The sequence below is a fragment of the Xyrauchen texanus genome, chromosome 22 (genome assembly GCF_025860055.1).
Source record: "Xyrauchen texanus isolate HMW12.3.18 chromosome 22, RBS_HiC_50CHRs, whole genome shotgun sequence".
In the NCBI taxonomy this organism is placed as follows: domain Eukaryota; kingdom Metazoa; phylum Chordata; class Actinopteri; order Cypriniformes; family Catostomidae; genus Xyrauchen; species Xyrauchen texanus.
In genome coordinates this window covers 2,693,503-2,711,699 of record NC_068297.1, presented here as the reverse complement: position 1 = coordinate 2,711,699, position 18,197 = coordinate 2,693,503, and the positions used below count along the sequence as shown (strand labels likewise).

The 18,197-nt window shown below is 41.2% G+C and overlaps 1 protein-coding gene across 4 annotated transcripts in view; it reads left to right on the top strand.

The window, feature by feature from the left end:
• LOC127662448 (transcription initiation protein SPT3 homolog) overlaps nucleotides 1-17,753 on the top strand; it is a 147,300-nt gene extending 129,547 nt beyond the window's left edge. For 3 of the 4 annotated variants that reach the window (XM_052153620.1, XM_052153621.1, XM_052153623.1), the window contains 3 exons: nucleotides 473-583; nucleotides 16,451-16,548; nucleotides 17,381-17,753. In XM_052153620.1, coding sequence (XP_052009580.1) covers nucleotides 473-583; nucleotides 16,451-16,546 — 207 coding nt within the window. In that variant the 3' untranslated portion in view covers nucleotides 16,547-16,548; nucleotides 17,381-17,753. The remainder of the gene's footprint in view (nucleotides 1-472; nucleotides 584-16,450; nucleotides 16,549-17,380) is intronic. The other variant, XM_052153622.1, reaches the window with a different exon arrangement.
• Nucleotides 17,754-18,197: the final 444 nt, after the last annotated feature.

Here is an 18,197-nt window from a genome sequence, read left to right as displayed (position 1 = left end):
TGACGTTGAACAGAATTGGCATTTTTGGGTGAACTATTACTTTATAATTGGCTCAGAAACATTTATAGTTTCCTTTACTTGTCATGCTAGTTTTACTGAATACAGTTTATTGCAAACGTCAAAATATGGATGATGTTTTCCCTCCTCTGCTAAGAGGTACTAAGTTAAATAGTTCTCTTCTCGCTGATAAATTTAGAGAAACAACAAATACAGCCAATCACACGGAGCACTAATGTTCACTGTTGTGCTGGAAGTTCATAAAGCATCAAATGACACCTAGCTGTTAAATCTCTTCAGAGGTAAAGGCGTGACCCATCTCAATACCCAATATTGATTCTGTATAACGTGTGTGTTTGTGTGTGCCCCGTCCTGGTCGGGCTGTGTGTTTGTGCATTAAACTGCAGGTCTCCCACTGTGTTTTTGATTTAGCAATAATACAAGCTGTATTTTTTCTCTCTCTTCTCCAATGCAGAGCGCAGCAGCCTGCGGCGCAGAGGCTCAGAGCAGTGCCATCCAACCAACCCACATCAGAGAAGCCATCAGGCGCTACAGCCACAAAATGGGCCCGCTCTCCCCCTTCTCAGTACGTAATAACAGAGCCATAAAAGAGTTATATTTATAATCGCAGCGCAGCACCATTTTAAAGTGGTCAAGTCCTGAAGTATTGGAATTGTTTGGCACAATTAGTGGTCGGTGTAATTTTCCTCCAAAAAAGTCACAGAATTCTGCTGGAGATTCAAATAAGCGGGAATTCAATCCTTTTTGGAAACGCAAAGGAGGTTTAATTTCGTTTTGTTTTCCGTAACTTCTGTTTACGGCCGAGAAATACTACTTATTTAGCATATTGCGTACAGTATGTGACTTTGCAGCTCACCGACGGCGAGTTATAATCTTCCATCAGGCGCAGAAGTGTGGGTGTTTTAAATGCTAGCTTGTGTTGGAGAAATGGCTTTTGGAGGCTTTAAAGCGTTCTCACAGCCAATTTGGAGGGTTTTGCTGTTGTGGTTGGTGAGTAATGCACAGGTAATGAGCAATTTACCAATGATAGAGCTACTTGAGCGTTCCCAAGCCAGTAACCGCTAGAAAACCTGGCAGTTTCAGTTCTGATCTTTTGTGATGTAATGCAATTAGTGAATGGCGAACCAAATTTTGAATGCAGCAGATCACGCTTTTAATAGTGAAGCATTGATAAGGAATTTCTGGGTCAATGGCGATTACCGATAATTTTACTTTTAATTTTACTGCGTTTTAACTCTTTCAACTGCAGCGGCTAGCTTATTTACATTTATGCATTTGGCAGAGGCTTTTATCCAAAGCAACTTACAGTGCGCTTATTACAGGGACAATCCCCCCGGAGCAACCTGGAGTTAAGTGCCTTACTCAAGGGCCCAACAGTGGCATCTTGGTGGTGCTGGGGCTTGAACCCCCGACCTTCTGGTCAGATACCCTGAGCCTCAACCACTGAGCCACCACTGCCCCACTCATTTGACTCAAATAGGTGTCATTTAATTGTTCTTTACAATGCATAAACTGTAAAAGCCAACTTTTAACTACTAAATTGCTTAAGAAATATGATTATACTGGGGGATGGGGCGGGGGGGGGGTGCTCACTGAGTATTGACGCTGACTTTCACCCCTGGGGCCGGTTGCATAAAACTGTTTTAGACTAGTCTTACTAGTTAGTCGTCTAAAATGTTGGTCTTCATTTTTTCAGTCAGTTGCATAAAAACTTCGATCAGTCTAATTAAAGACCAAAATGTAAGACAGCACACCTCAGGCTAACTTTTGTTTGTTTTGTTTTGTCAGCTGAGCCAGTGGGGGCTGAAAGGGGCTTGAGTTGAGACTTGGTTGAAGACATTGACTTCAAAAATGGAAACAAAATGTTGTGTTTTTAATTATTTGGGTTAAATCACTAAATGTGTTCATTAAAATATATTTTGAAGCATTGTAGTCCTCTAATAAGCAAATATTCTCAGCGAATAAAAAATGTATTGAGCGTCCACTGTCGGCCATTTTTTTTAAGCTGTTCAGTGTCTTATTTTTCCCACAATGCAATGCAAATTACACCGTCTTACTAAAGACAACTGTGAGCTTGTTTTATGCAACAGGCTTTCTATGGCATCTTTAGCTAGTCAAACTAATTGTTAGATGCAGTCTTCAGTTAATGGCTATGTTTATGCAACCGGCACCTGGAGTCGTGTGTTCGAATCTGGGGTGTGCTGAGTGACTCCAGTCAGGTCTCCTAAGCAACCAAATTGGCCGGTTGCTAGGGAGGTTAGAGTCACATGGGGTAACCTCCTCGTGGTCGCTATAATGTGGTTCTCGGTCTCGGTGGGGCGTGCGTGGTGAATTGCGCGTGGATGCCACGGTGGATGGCATGAAGCCTCCAATTGCGATATGTCTCCGCTGTAACGCGCTCAACGAGCCATGCGATAAGATGCGCGGATTGACGGTCTCAGATGCGGGAGCAACCGAGATTCGTCCTCCGCCACCCGGATTAAGGCGAGTCACTACGCCACCACGAAGACCTAGAGCGCATTGGGAACTCGGCGTTACAAATTGGGGAGAAAAAACTAAATATGATTTTATCGATCATAACCGAAATCGGTAAAAACGTCACACAGATCGGATAGTCATATATCGTGGGAAAGTTCACGAATAGTGAGTGACATGACATACCATCATGGAAAGAAACATTGTCTGTCCGAGTCATGCTTGCACGCATGCACGCTGTAGTGTGAGAATGGTTAGCGCTTAAATAAATATCGGGTAAAATTATCGGTTGTAATTCCACTATCGGTTTCGATAATAGTTTAATTTTCCCAGTTATTTGTGAGTAATATGTCAACCAACAAAATATCATGCACCTGTGCTAATTTGCTTTTGAAACAATCAGAATGAGAATTCTGATTGTTTGGGAAACTTTGCGCATATCGGAAAGTCGCGTGTCAAATATCGTTAGAAAGGTCTGAACGAGTGAGCGACATGACATGCTAACTTTCAAGGTCATGCACACTATTGATTAAGAATGGTTAGATCTTATAAGCACATTACAATAAAATAAAAAAAATTGTGCAAGCAAATATATCGTAACACAATATCGGTTAAAATGATCAGCTGTAATTCCAGGATCGGTTTCGATAATAGTTTAAATTTCCCAAAGGTCTCAACTAGTGAGTGACCTTATTTAGTAACTTGGCTATTTGTGAGAATGGTTAGCTCTTAAAAAATTTATCGGGTAAAATTATCAGTTGTTATTCCACTATCGGTTTCGATAATAGTTGAATTTTCCCAGTTATTTGCGAATAATATGTCAACCAACAAAATATCATGCACCTGAGCTAATTTCCTTTTGAAATATGATCAGTATCAGAATAGGTATCGTTAAAACCTTGCGCATATCGTAAAGTCGCTTGTCATGTATCGTTAGAAAGGTCTGAACGAGTGAGCGACATGACATGCTAACTTTCCAGGCCATGCACACTATTGCTTAAGATTGGGTAGGACTTACAAGCACTTTACAAAAAAGTAAGTATTAACGGTTACAATTATCGGCTGTGATTCCACTGATAATATCGATACCAATAATAATTCAATTAAAGTTATCTTTGAGTAATATATCAGCTAGCAATGTATCATGCACCTCTTGTTTGTGAATTCCTTTAATGGCAATGAACAGTTTTGCTGAGACCTCTATGGAAATGCGCCACAGACAAACAGTCTAGGATAGTTCCGTCTCTGTCTTTTGTATCTTGCATCTTGTTTATGCCGAATACTCTCAAAATGAAGTTAATGGCTGAGCTGAAAGTAAACAAATGTTTTACGATGTTGATGGGGCTTTTGCAAGCCAAAACATGATGAAAGTACGTTCCGATTCGTTTCTAAATGAACTGAGAAGTACTATAATTTCGTTGTCACCAAGCAACCCAAGACAAATGTGACAGGATACGCTCTCGGCCCAATGTTCACTGGGCCATTTCAGTGATTTCCATGGCATAAACTTGAGGCTGGCATGTTTAACTGTAGGAAACTCGGAATTGCGCAGGGAAACAGTGGATAGTTTAATATATAACACAGGTGCTATATGGTCTTTCAACCTATGACGTTGAGTGAAGACTTCCAGATGTTCAGTAGTGCCACTCCAGTTTGCCTTTGAGTAAATCCGAGTTCCTCATTCGGAATGGTACTGGAATAATTACATGGGGCGGAAGCAAGAGACTGAGTGAGTGCCGTTAGAATGGAGTTATCATGTAATTGGCTCGGTTTTATTGCGGCTGGAGCCTGTTTAAACCCATGATTAATTGTACCAATAAGTAATTTTCACTCTGGTCTTTTACCACATAGTGTGTCCTAAGAATCAGAAAGATTGGAACATATATTGGGCTGCTGACAGACGCAAGGCAAGTCCTCATTAATGGGTGCAGTTATCAGTTGGCACGTTTGGCGGCCATGCTTTGCTGTATATGCAGTACAAGCCAGAAGCAGTTAAGTAGATGTAAACATCAAATGCATGCAAAATTCTGAACACTCCCAGAGCCAATCTGGAAACGGTTCTCTTCCACTCAGATTTCTGCATTTTTTTTAATATTTTATGTTAAATTTTTTGTAGTTGTGGATGTATAGCATTATGTTATTTAAATGTCTATGCCACTGACTGTTGTTGGATGATTTATCTGCCTCAAATTACCGAAATCAAGTAATTGTGAGATTATTAACTTTGAAATTAAATTAGGAGGGTAGTAACGCAAGACCTTCAATCATTGAGGGCTCATTAGATTACACTCACGCACAGGGCAACACAATTACCTCCCCCGTTCACAAGAACAGCACGTCACCAGTCAAGTAGAAATACACTTATATTTTATTTCAGACTCTGCTGTTACTCATCAGATATAATTAGGTATATTTGTGTGTGCGTGTGCACGTGTTTGTTGCTGCCAGTTTTGTGGTTACTAGGGTCTTGTTAGATGGTCGTTAAGGTGTCATTAGTGGTTTTTATGGCATTGATGTGAGATTGCTAGGTGTTTGCTAGGGTGTTCTGAGTTGTTTCTAGGGTATTCTGCATGGTTGTTAGGGTGTACTAAATGGTTATAGTGCATTTACTGTATATATGGTTGCTAGGTTGAGTGATGCATTGCAGTTGCTAGGGTGTTTTGAGTGGTTGCTAAGTGGTTTCCAGGGTGTTCAGTTGTGGTTGCTAAATATTTCTGAGGTTTTTTTTTAAGAGTGATGCAGTGCAGTTGCTAGGGTGTTATGGGTGGTTGCTAAGTGGTTGCTTGGATGTTCTGTTGTTGTTGCTTGGTGGTTGCTAGGTTATTCTGAGTGGTTGGTCGGTGGTTTCTAAGGTGTTTTGCATGGTTACTAATGTGTTCTGAGAGTTTAACGTCTATGGGTTTGCTAAAATGTTCTGAGTTGGTTTGATATACAGTTTCTAGGGTGTTCGAAGTGGTTGTTAGGGGGTTGCTAGGGTGTTCTGGGTGGTTACTAGTGTAACTTGTTTAATGTTACAATGGTATAGTTTTAGTGCATTGATATGTGGTTGCTAAGGTGCTCTTAGTTGTTTTAGCATGATGCTATACAGTTACTTGTGTGTTCTGACTGGTTGCTAGGTGGTTGCTAGGGTGTTTGGGGTGATTGTTAAGGTGTTTGGGGTGGTTTCTATGCAGTTGCTAGGTTGTTGTGGGTGGGTGCTAGGAAGTTGCTAGGGTGATTAGGGTCATTGCTATGCAGTTGCTAGGGTGTTCAGGGTGGTTGCTATCCTGCCAATGGGGCATTCTGAGTTGTTGCTAGGCAGCTGCTAGGATGTTTGGGGTGGTTGCGTTGCAGTTGCTAGGGTGTTCTGGCTGGTTGCTAGGCGGTTGCTATGGTGTTTGGGGTGCTTGCAATGCAGTTGCTAGGGTGTTCTGGATGGTTGCATGGCTGTTGCTACTGTGGACTTGGTAGTTACTAGGGTCTTGTTAGATGGTTGCTATGATGTCCTGAGTGGTTTTTAGTGCAATGATACTCTTAGTCGTTGCTAGGAGTTTTTTTTTTTGTATGTGTTTCTACAGTTTTCTGGGTGGTTCCTAGAGTGTTTGGGGAGGTTGTTGATAGGGTGTTCTGGCTGGTTGATAGTGTATTCATAGTGGTTGCTAAGTATGATATCCCAGGTATGTTTGACTTTCTTTCTTCACCAGAACACATTTGAAGAAAATCAGAAAATTATCTCAGCTTATTAGGTCCTTAAAATGCTTTTTTTACAGTCAGTACTTAAAATACAGTCAGCATAAATGTCACCCATACGAAACCAGCTGTTAAATGAATGTCTTCTAAAGCGGTGTGGTGGTGGCGTAGTGGCTAAAGCACAGGGCTGTTAATCAGAAGGTCACAGGTTCTAACCCAGCCACCACCAATGTGTCCTTGAGCAAGGCACTTAACTCCAGGTTGCTCCGGGGAGATTGTCCCTGTAATAAGGACACTGTACGTTGCTTTGGATAAAAGCGTCTGCCAAATGCATAAATGTAAAATGTAAATGTAAACGGTCACTTTTGGTGTGAAAAAGATCAACATTGAAGTACTTTTTAACTCTAAATCATCGATTCAGGTCAGCAGTGGTATGCATATGTGATGTAATCGCATTGGCATTTGAGAACTGATGCACGTTCAACACACCCGGAAGAGCAGCGCTGTTACTTCGTACCTCCATTTATTAAAAATGTTTTATGTCCTCCATATGACTGTGCCTAATCACAGCAATAGCACAAAAGGTGCAGGAGCAGTTACATGCCAAAGTTTCCTTTTAGCAAGCAAAATATATGTTCATATACTCTATATCCTCTGTGGATCTGTTTAAATTTTGTTGGCCCTTTTGCATATTTAGATCTTGCTGTGACAGCAATATTTTGAACCTTACTTGCGGTTTCCCCTGGTCTCACTTCGCGTAAGACTTTGTGCCAAAGACAACAAAAGGAGGGGTGATGCGTCTCTGCTCTTGTTTATTGCCCCATCGTCTTCATCCACTGAACTCACTGTTTCTACAATACCGTGCCCTTTTCAATGCCTCATAAATGCTGCACTATAAACGGCCCATTGGACCAGGTTTTACATCATCACGGAATTCCAGTTCCGTCTCTCGTATTGGCATCAGACGCCAGTTCCTGTGCTCCTCGGTGTCTACAGGACCATTCAAACCTTCCCTAACAATTACACATTTACAAGTGGAGACATTCTTCCCCGTGGTTTGAATAGCTTGTTTTTACACCATGGATATCAAGCAAACAGACTGGCAGAATCGTACAAATGTGGGTCATTTGGAATGGGAAAATGATGTAGGGACGTCTTCCAAAGAGGCAATATTTTCTCGAAATGATTTTCAAACCTCCCAGTGCAGAAATACAAGCTAAAGTACTGGCGCCGTTTGAAGCAAAGCGTGATATTTGTCTTTAAAACAAGCATGTCAGGGCAGGAACGGCACCCTACAGTAGTATTGGACTTCCTGGATTGTGACCCTTGAACACGAAGGACTTTATTTGTTTTAATTGTGTGCCAAAAATGTTGGCAAAGACGGTCTGAAGTCTTTCCTTATTTGTTGACGCATTGATATGAAAATACTATGCCATTAGAAGCATGAAGCTGTAAGTTTGGTGCCAAAAAAACTCCAGATTTATGGAGCCATTTTTTTTCCCCTCCTTCTTCAGTATAATTTCTGTTGAGCCCCATCTGGAAGTATTTATTTCAGTGCCATGTAATCCATCTTGTGGCGCAGTAAACAGACTGGCTATTATTTTTGAATAAAGTCTCATCTTCAGGCTTTGAGAGAGTGGAGTGCTGCCTGCAAGCCCTCCTCGCTGTTTTCAGATGCTCTTGATTTACGGTGGGTTTTTCCAAACACTGACCCCAAAATCCCACTTCACAGTGAGGTGGTGTACAGTACGGCCCATTAAACCGGAGTTCTGGGGATGCTCTTCCTCTCTGAAGCGCGCTTGGTCTGGCTGTTTCTCGACTCCCCAAATAACAGTGCTCTGCAGCACAATAACAGCTCTAATTCTTTGCCCAGAAGTCTCAAATGTGTTGCTTTACTTTAAATCGCCATGCATTTACCGAAATAGGGGCCAAATATGGCTATGGGCTGAGGCTGTGAACTGTAGGAGATTAAATTGTATAAATTGCATCTTCGCCTAGGAGTCATTTTCTTTGCATAAAATCAGATCAATAGACCCCATCACAGGGGGGTGCATTACCCCGCTTATAACACAGCTACCTACCAAATATATTAATAAATGGTCATTGCCAATAATAGCATTCCATTGCATCATTTAATAATTTTGTATATGATTGTATCGCCACCCATGAACCTGCACCCAATGAATTTGCAGACACGGATCCACTCTCTGAGAGAGAAAGCGAGAGCGAGAGAGAGTGTGAGAGAGAGAGAGAGAATGAGAGAGAGAGTGAGAGAGAGAAAGAGAATGAGAGAGCAAGAGAGAGCGAGAGAGAGAGAAAGAGAATGAGAGAGCGAGAGAGAGAGAGCGAGAGAGCGAGAGAGAGCAAGAGAGAGCAATAGAGAGAGAGAATGAGAGAGAGAGCAAGAGAGAGCGAGCGAGAAAGAAAGAGAGCGATAGAGAGAGAGAATGAGATAGAGAGAGTCTGAAGTTCATTATTGCATTAAAACCCACACTTGGCCTTGTCTATTTTCCTAAACCCTCTGGATTTCAGTTCGAAGACGTTTGAAGGAGGTATTCACCCGGGATGACTGTACATCGATATAGTTGAACTTGCAGGCAGACTGAAAGACTGGCAGTCGTTCGTTGGGGAAGTTCCACTGTCGTACACGGCATCTTGTGTGTGCCGCAGCCTTGATCCAATTCCGTCGGCTCCAGGCAGACAGGACCTCTCCGTGTATCCCTGTCCTCTCCCTCCTCCCAAAGTTCTCGGAGTTGTTGGGCGCCAGCGCACACACAATTCCTCGTGCACATGTCCACATCTGTCTAACGGCCCTCATGAATATGCACGAGCAGGAGTTATGCTGATGGCAACGTCTCATTACAGTCAGCGAAATGCACACTCATGCCGCTTTTCGTTGTCTTGTCTTTATTTAGCGTTCAGACGTTTTATTTGTGCATTTTTTTAAGGGTCAGTTCACCCAAAAATGAAAATTCTCATTATTCACTTACACTTGTTGTTCCGAGGGCACTGTTCCAAGTCTTCTGAAGCAGGACGATAGCTTGATGCGTGAGCTTTGCGGGTCCTTTTTCGCAAAACAAATCTTTGCTTCGGCCGCAGCGCTGTATCATTTGCGCTCGTATTCAATTAAGAAAAGTTGCATGATGGGGCATTGGTTAGTCAGCGAGTATTGACGCTGACTACCACCCTTGGAGTGGTGAGTGTGAATCCAGGGAGTACTGAGTGACTCCAGCCAGGTCTCCTAAGCAACCAAATTGGCCCGGTTGCTAGGGAGGGTAGAGTCACATGGGGTAACCTCCTCATGGTCGTGATTAGTGGTTCTCGCTCTCAATGGGGCATGTGGTGAGTTGTGCATGGATCATTGAGAGTAGCATGAGCCTCCACATGCAGTGAGTCTCCGCGGTGTCATGCACAACGAGTCACGTGATAAGATGCGGGTATTGACGGTCCTCCGCCACCCGGATTGAGGTGAGTAACCGCCACCACGAGGACTTGCTAAATAGTGGAAATTGGGCCTTCCAAATTGGGAGAAAATGGGATAAATGTTTTTTATTTGGAAGACTTGTCTCTCCGTGTTTGACTGCAATGATGCCAAGCTCCATCAGTTGTCACGTGTATCGTAATTGATCGCGTCATGCAAATTTTCAGTATGCAGAAGTGCAAACGAGATTTGAGAGCTACAGCAGAGTGAGATATTTTCAATGAATAATGACTAAAATTTCTGCCTGTTTCTCACACAAACAAATTAAAAACTTTTCATTCTCACATTTTTAAGGTTCAGTTCACCCAAAATGATATTTATACCAAAATACGGAACGTGTCAAGTCTTCTGAAGCTTTACGTTAGCTTTGTACGAGTCGTTATTTGCTAAAAATGTTGCCTTAACTCTTCCGCAAATCTCATTTGCGCTCCGGTTCAAAGTCTTGTCCACCATGTTTGGCAACAGTGAGGCAAAGCGCCATTGGATGTCGCATGTGTCATAATTGGTCGTGTCGAGCAAAGTTTCAATATGCAAAGCTACTTTGAAAAAGATTTGAAGAGCTACAACAGAGGGGGAGATTTTCAGTGAATAATGACTTATATTTCAACAAATCTATCGAAATACTTTTTTATGGTGCTTTTTGTCCATTTTGGAGCTCGAAAACATCAATCCTGATTCACTCTTGTATAAAAACAGCACCTGACACCCTTCTACACTTCTTTTGTGTTCCAACTCATATAGGTTTGGAATGACACGAGGGTGAGTAAATGATGACAGAATTGTCATTTTTTTTGCGTGAACAAATCCTTTCAGTGAAACATTTATTTATTTTTCGTCCAGTCTTTGGGGGAAAGTTCCTGCCCAAGCTCAGTCTGTGACAGATCTTTGTTTTTCTTCACTGATATTTATGTTCTTTTTGTGCCAGAGTGTTTAAATGTAATCCTGACCCTTTGTCTGATGTGTATCTTGGCCTGCAGACTTTGCGTAAAAATGACAAAAACTGAACTATTGTAGGTGTTCAGAGCTGAAATATGCACACCACTCAGTTTTATGGAGCGTGCAAGGGATTTTGTTTTGTTTATTGTCGCTAACAACGTTTCTGTGTTCGTCAAACCTTCCGGGCATCGTAAAACAATGACAATTTGGGACATTGTTCTCCCGCAGAACAGTCGCAATCTCAACAAAAGTGACACTTGGTATATTGTTTACAAATGCAATACACAATGCCTCATGGCGACTATTTTTATTGGGCATAAAAATAGGGAGAAGACAGGATGATATTCTTGCTAACGAGTTACATATGCGAGTTCCCCTCCAGCGCTAGACCGATAATTGTAATGTCATCTCTCGGCAGAGTGGAGACAGTTCGTCTCTCGTGTTTACACGGCCGCCTGAGACTCAACGACCAACAAGAGGACAGGACGGCTCTGATCAAAGATAAAACTCTTCTCACTAGGGGTCACCATCTTTATTCAGCGCGGTCCTGGCAGTGATGCAACTTAACGGGCTAGAAAAGAGAAAGTGCAAACAGTTTCTTTCCTCACTCAAACAAGGCGAGCAAAGAGACCTCACTTTCAGCTCGGCTGCCAAAACGGCCAAAGATGTATTTTACAAGTTAAACTTTTATCCCCTTTTAATACTAGAGATATGTTCCTCTTATAATCATAACTCTATTGATTTTTGAATTGTATATTGCATGTCAGACTAACAAATAACATATAACAAATAGTAGTCTAGCTGGGTGAAGACGCTGGCTACCACCCCTGGAGTTCACTAGTTCGAGTTCAGCCAGGTCTCTTAGCAACCAAATTGGCCCGGTTGCTAGGGAGGGTAGATTCACATGGGTAACCTCCTTGTGGTCGCTATAATGTTGTTTGTTCTCGTTGTGGCACGTGGTGATTTGAGCGTGGATGCCGTGGTGGGTGGCGTGAAGCCTCCACACGTGCTATGTTTCCGCGGCAACGCACTTGAAGCATAACGTGATAAGATGCGCGGATTGACAGTCTCAGACGTGGAGGCAACTGGGATTCGTCCTCCGTCACCCAGATTGAGGCGAGTCACTACGCCACCACGAGGACTTAAAAAGCACATTGGGAATTGGGCATTATAAATTGGGAGAAAAAGGGGAGAAAAAATAATTCAAAAGACTAATTTTCTGTATGTGAAGACTTCTGAAGCCATACAATAGCTTTGTGTGAGGAACAGACTGAAATGTAACTCATCATTCACCAAAAATCACAGCTTGAAAGAGCACAACTCTCATGGACTGCCTTTGTTTTGCTTTTATGGAGCTTTTATTGGAGCTTGACTGACCCCTATAACTGTTTAATTTCATTCATATGGGTTTTGAAAGACATGAGGGTGAGATATCAATTATGACAGAATCTCTTTGAGTTGTATATATAAATATACTGTATACTTATTTAATATTTTTTGTCTCTAAATAATTACTGTATTTTACTGTTTTTGTTTATTTCATAATTTTGATGACTTAGAATTATTCTAAAATGTGAAAATATATATATATATATTTTGATAAAAATTATTTAAAAAGTAATTGACACACCAGTGTTTGAATAATTAACGTGAAAATTTTGACTTGTAGTACAGTAGCTAGATTAGACCAATGTGCTTTAGATGGATTGTTGGATGGATGGATGGATGGATGGATGGCTGGATAGATGGATGGTTGGGTGGGTGGGATGGATGGATGGATTTTTGTATTGTATATTGGATGGATGGGTGGGATGGATGGATGGCTGGATGTATGGATGGATGGATGGATGGATGGATGGTGGGTGGGATGGATGGATGGATGGATGGATGGATGGATGGATGGATGGATGGATGGATGGATGGATGGGTGGGTGGATGGATGGATGGATGTGTGGGTGGGTGGGATGGATGGGATGGATGGATGGATGGTTGGTTGGATGGATGGATGGATGGTGGGAGGTTGGGTTGGGTTGGTTGTTTGGATGGATGGATGGATGGATGGATGGATGGATGGATGGATGGATGGATGGATGGATGGATGGATGGCTGGATGGATGGCTGGCTGGATGGATGGCTGGATGGATGGATGGCTGGATGGATGGATGGTGGGTGGGATGGATGGATGGTGGGTGGGATGGCTGGCTGGATGGATGGATGGATGGATGGTGGGATGGAGGGATGGATGGATGGATGGATGGATGGATGGATGGATGGATGGTGGGTGGGTGGTGGGATGGATGGATGGATGGAGGGTGGGTGGGTTGGATGGATGGATGGATGGATGGATGGTGGGTGGATGGATGGATGGATGGATGGATGGTGGGTGGTGGATGGATGGATGGATGGATGGATGGTGGGTGGGATGGATGGATGGATGGATGGATGGATGGATGGTGGGTGGGATGGATGGATGGATGGTTGTTTAGACAGACAGATATTTTATCAATATATTACGACATGCAGATTAATTCATATAATTAATTGCAATAATTTAACAATTTTTTTTTAATAATATATAATAAGTATAATAAAAATAATTTAAAGGCATTACATTATTGGTGAACATTAACTATCATTGGCCTTTAATTACAGCAATTAATTTGACAATTTACAATTCTTTAATCTGTCTAAGATAGATTTATTATAGGCACTTTTATATTGACGCGTTAATGTACACATGTCAGACGGGCACTTTTGGAGCATCTCACTTTGATTGGCAACAAAGCACTGCATTTTTAGGTCACTAGCACAAGTTCGGATTTGTATCCTACATACTACTCTTGCTAATTCTGCCTTAGACAGAAATGGTATATGTAGTAGGAGTAGTATGGAAAGTATGCAATTTCTAACTCAGCCATGGTTTCAAGTTAAACATAGTTGAACGTATCGAGATCCCCGCATTCTGTATTTTGGTCCTTCCTGCTATGTTTGAATGCAAGAACACATTTTCATCTTGCGCTGTTGCTAGTATCAAGCAAGCCTGAGTTTGGTTTGCTCTCAGTGCAGCTGCACGTTTCCTATACAGCTGGAGACTCCCTTACTGCCCCCTGCTGAAAACAAATGTTACTTCATGCTTGAATTGCTCAAATGTTAGGAATAATAATATAATTATTACAGTCCGGGGGTATGATTAATTGCGTTCATATTTTTAACGAGTTATTTGTTTGTATAACTAATCATACTGAATGAACGTTTTAAATAAACAGCCCTAATATATACACAGATATATATATATATATACTCAGACCATGAGAAAAATCATTAATTCACATCATGCTACCAATGCAAATTCAACAGCTTGCACAAATAAGTGCAAACATATGGTGACCATTCACTCTAGTGAAGTGCAGGACAGACGAGCTTGTGTCCAATAAAGACTTCCAGACCCCTGGCGTACTTCCGTATCCACCGTTCCCTGATTTCTTATCCATACGGTGTGGATTTGAGCCCGAGCTTGTAATATATACGGGCAATAAAATCAGTAAGGGTCAGTTACTGTGCTACTGGAACGCGTTTTTACAGCGCCGCTTCTGTACGGGAGACTCTGAAACCGCATGACCTCTTCCGTCTTGTCCTGTCAGCAGGCGGTATTTCATCAGAGAGCCGCTCTCCATGCAGATGCTTCCTCTGCCCATGTTGCAGATTCTTTTTTCTGTAGTTTGTCTTGGACCCCGTCGACACAGTTTCCCCCTGCAGGGCTGCGGAGCGCCGTCGCGGCCTGCCACCCACTGCCAAGGCCAGAGGTGTGCCTGGATGAGCCGGGCCGTCTGAACCTGAAGACCTCCACGCAGTGTTTGTTTAAGGGGGAGTGGAGGTCTTACTTAGCACTATTTAACTGCAGAATGGAGATTTATGAATGATCGAGCAGAAGCAGAGGTCGCAAACAGAAGGTAGAAGTTCTCCGAATGAGTTCTCCTTGAATTTATATTCTCAGATGGTGCTGTTAATGTAATTGAAAGCAAACATTGTAAGTTTCTTCAACTGTGGGCACTTCTGGCCCTGTGGACTTTTAGAAATCAAGCTCTCTTGATGCTAGCACTATGCTAATCAGATCAATTTGTGTACTAGAGCAAAAGAAGTGACCCTCATACAGAGAGAACTTCCTGGACTAAATTATATATTTATATATTTACATTTAAATATGGAAATGTGTGAATGTACTAAAAATGCTGTAATGGAATATGAAAGTTTAGATGTGAAACACAAATTCAAAATGACATTCCAATTTTTTTAAGTTTGTGTTTGATGTTGTTTTGATTTTATACTTTGCAGAATTAATAGTTTCATTTATTGTTTAATTAAAGGGTAATAAACTGGATAATAAACTGTGTGTTCTAGATGGTTTTGCCCTCAAAAGGTAAAAACATTTATAAATTATAAATACCCCTGAAAATTAATTCCAGCGGGCAAAAATTCCCTTTTAAGGAATTTGAAAGTCATACATTTTTGCATCTCTAAAAACTGTAATTAGATTACTTTTCTGATTACATCATCCTAAAAGTAATCACATTACTAATTTCCTTAAGTTACTTTCTGATACTTTCTTGTTGTTGCAGAAAAGCAAACAGAATTTTTTCTATATAAGAAATATTATTTTTTACATTTGTAACCCAAGTAATGTACTTAAAAGCAATTAACACTACTTTTTCCACTTTAAATGTAATTGGATATCACTTTGTAATCAGATTACACCCAAAATGTGACATTGGAAGACTTGAAATATAGTGCACAAGTCATACTGACTAATTTTATGCACTTTTTGAAGCGTGAAAGCTCCAGTCCCCATTTATCGTAATGGCCTGGAAAAGAGCGAACAGTACATTCTTCAAAATTTCTCCTTTCTTTTCCACCCAACCCCATGAGTGCACCATTCATGAGTGCAACGTTTGCTCAATCGGTTAAGCTTAACGTTTAAATAAATAAATGCAATAGACTTGATGCGCTAGATGACTTGTTCTAATCCATAACTCTAAATATGATCAATAGAAATAGTAACTCTTGCCTTAGCAAACACTGCTAATTAATTAAGCTTGTATCTACAAATACACATCCAGCAGATGTCAGACAGAAGTCGTACAGTGTAGGATCTGTAGGATCATATGTTCGTTTGTTCCCTGATTAGAAATCTGCTTTGTAGTGCGCTGATCCTATAATTTGACCCACAAGAAACAGAAGTCGCAAGCAAATCAAGAGACGACTTTTGAGCATTGATATGCACGAATCTCGCTTTATGAGTTCCAGGTTTCCCGATGTGAACTGAAGGCAATCATGTTTTACCTTGTCTCTTCACTTTTGCTGCCAGTTCATGTTTATAGGCCTGTATCTAGTTTTTATAGTCTTTTTACCTGGCAAAACATTTCACTTGCATGCCATTAAAATACCAGAAAAACCAAGAGAAGACAGCATAATATGAATGCACAACATTATTGTAACTACACTGCCAGCAAGTACACATCTGCTTTCAGTTGTCAATTACATTTATGACGAGGAAGTGAAATGGTGTATGTAATAATCCAGCACCCGAGTGGCTGTGGACTGTGTGAGCTCACACCTCACACCTCTTCCATCTCAATCATGTGAAACAGCGACCGAACCCTCAAACTTGACTCAAATGCTGCAGGATGTATTGCAATGGTACAATCTTGGCAATTAATTTCCTTTTTGTCCTCTCTGTGATTAAATAAGCATAATTAATGGTGCAAAAGTGCAACTGTAGCTGTCGGTCAGAAGACTTTGCTGTGTTTGTTTATAAAGACATTGCAGATACTTGTTATTTTAATATGTTACTCTTGACTGTCACTGCCTTTTCAGCTTCTGACATTGTGGTTACCTGAGAGCAGTGATGGTTTCATTCAGAAGAAAATCTATTGGCTGAAAGACGTTATCCAGAGACTTGGCCTTCAGTAATTGTAATTATGTTTGTATGACCCCCCTTTAAAATCAAACTAAATGTTTATGTTAACTCGTGCAGTTGATGTCTCCACTGACTGTGAATGTCGCCTTCAATGTACGTTTTCTAAGATGGGTCAATCACAAATAAAGAGGTCAACAATGATCATTTTATTAAATGATTAAGTCCACATCTGGAGTCGTGAGTTTGAATCCCAGGGCGTGCTGAGTGACTCCAGCCAGGTCTCCTAAGCAACCAAATTGTCCCGGTTGCTAGGGAGGGTAGAGTCACAAAATTTAAACAAATTTACAGCTCATATAATACACAAGTTTTAACAGAAGATTTAATGTAAGTGCTTTTATAAAATCATGAGCTTCACATTTCTGCCTTTAAACCCTCCAAAATTTGGCCCCATTGACTTCCATTGTAAGTGCCTCACTGGAACCTCCATTTCTGCTTTTTTTTTTTTAAAGGAGGGACGAGTCAAAATAATTTTTTGTGGTAATCAACATTATGCCACAACTGAATCAGTAACAGGTCATTGACCCATAATATTCTAATATTTCAGAAAACATACAAACGATACATTATTAGGCATTCATCAAATCAGCATTTCCCCTGAATAGATTCATAAACCTTTTGTTAACCACACTTGTTGTGTAACTGTGTTTCTAATAGAGGATGGTGTGTCGTAACCCACAAATCCAGAAATACTTCGATTAAACTTGAAAGAAAAAAGCGTCACATTCCTGACCGTGTCGTCTGAAACCGGAAAACAAGAGACGGCCTTCAGCCTCTGTGAAAGTCGATTCATAACAGATCTCCTTTTCTCCTCTGCTGTTCCCCGACAGAGTGCCTACCGCAGGAACGGCATGACTTTCCTGGCCTGCTGAGGTGAACGGAGGGATCTGACGGGGATGGGCTTTCTGTCGACGAGGGTCTCCTGCCCGTCTTCGCTCATCTGTCTGAGGATGCCGTGTTTCTCTCGGTGTCTTTGTGTTTACAGGTTTAGACAGGAAATCCTGGATGACAGCGTTTGGTTGATGTTCAGTATATTCCAGTAATACCAGTTTATGTTATGCATATGTTTATTTTTTTTATGTATTATTTACTGTCGTCTAACATTTCATAAATAATTTCACCTCTTTTGGATCTTTTTGATAGTTTTGTTGTAGATCTGTTTCCTGATGTTCTGTAAACACATCTTTAGGATATGCAATAAAGTGTTTTATAGCACTTAATATTTCATTTAACCATCTCTAAAGAATGAAACGTTGAGATGTCCCTTGGTAATGAATAATTACCATTTTCATGTGCCATACTTCAAGGTATTTCAATGAATGCCATGGTATTAACATGGTAGTTTTTGGTGCATTACAGCCCCCCCCCCCCAAAAAAAAAGATTACTGTGGCAGTACCATGGTGATGATGGAATTAGACACCATGGTAGGTACTGTATACTATGATATATACCATGTTATTTTCATGGTAAAACTTGTTAAGACAGTGTTTCCCACAGGAGTTTGTGAGCTTGTGGCGGGTGGACCTCGGACCCTCTAGGGGGGTCTGGGGGCATGCTCACCCATAAGAACATTTTGTAAATATTAAAGTTAAATGTATCAATCTGGTGCACCTTGAGAGCAAAATTTAGAAGCTAGAACTTTGAAG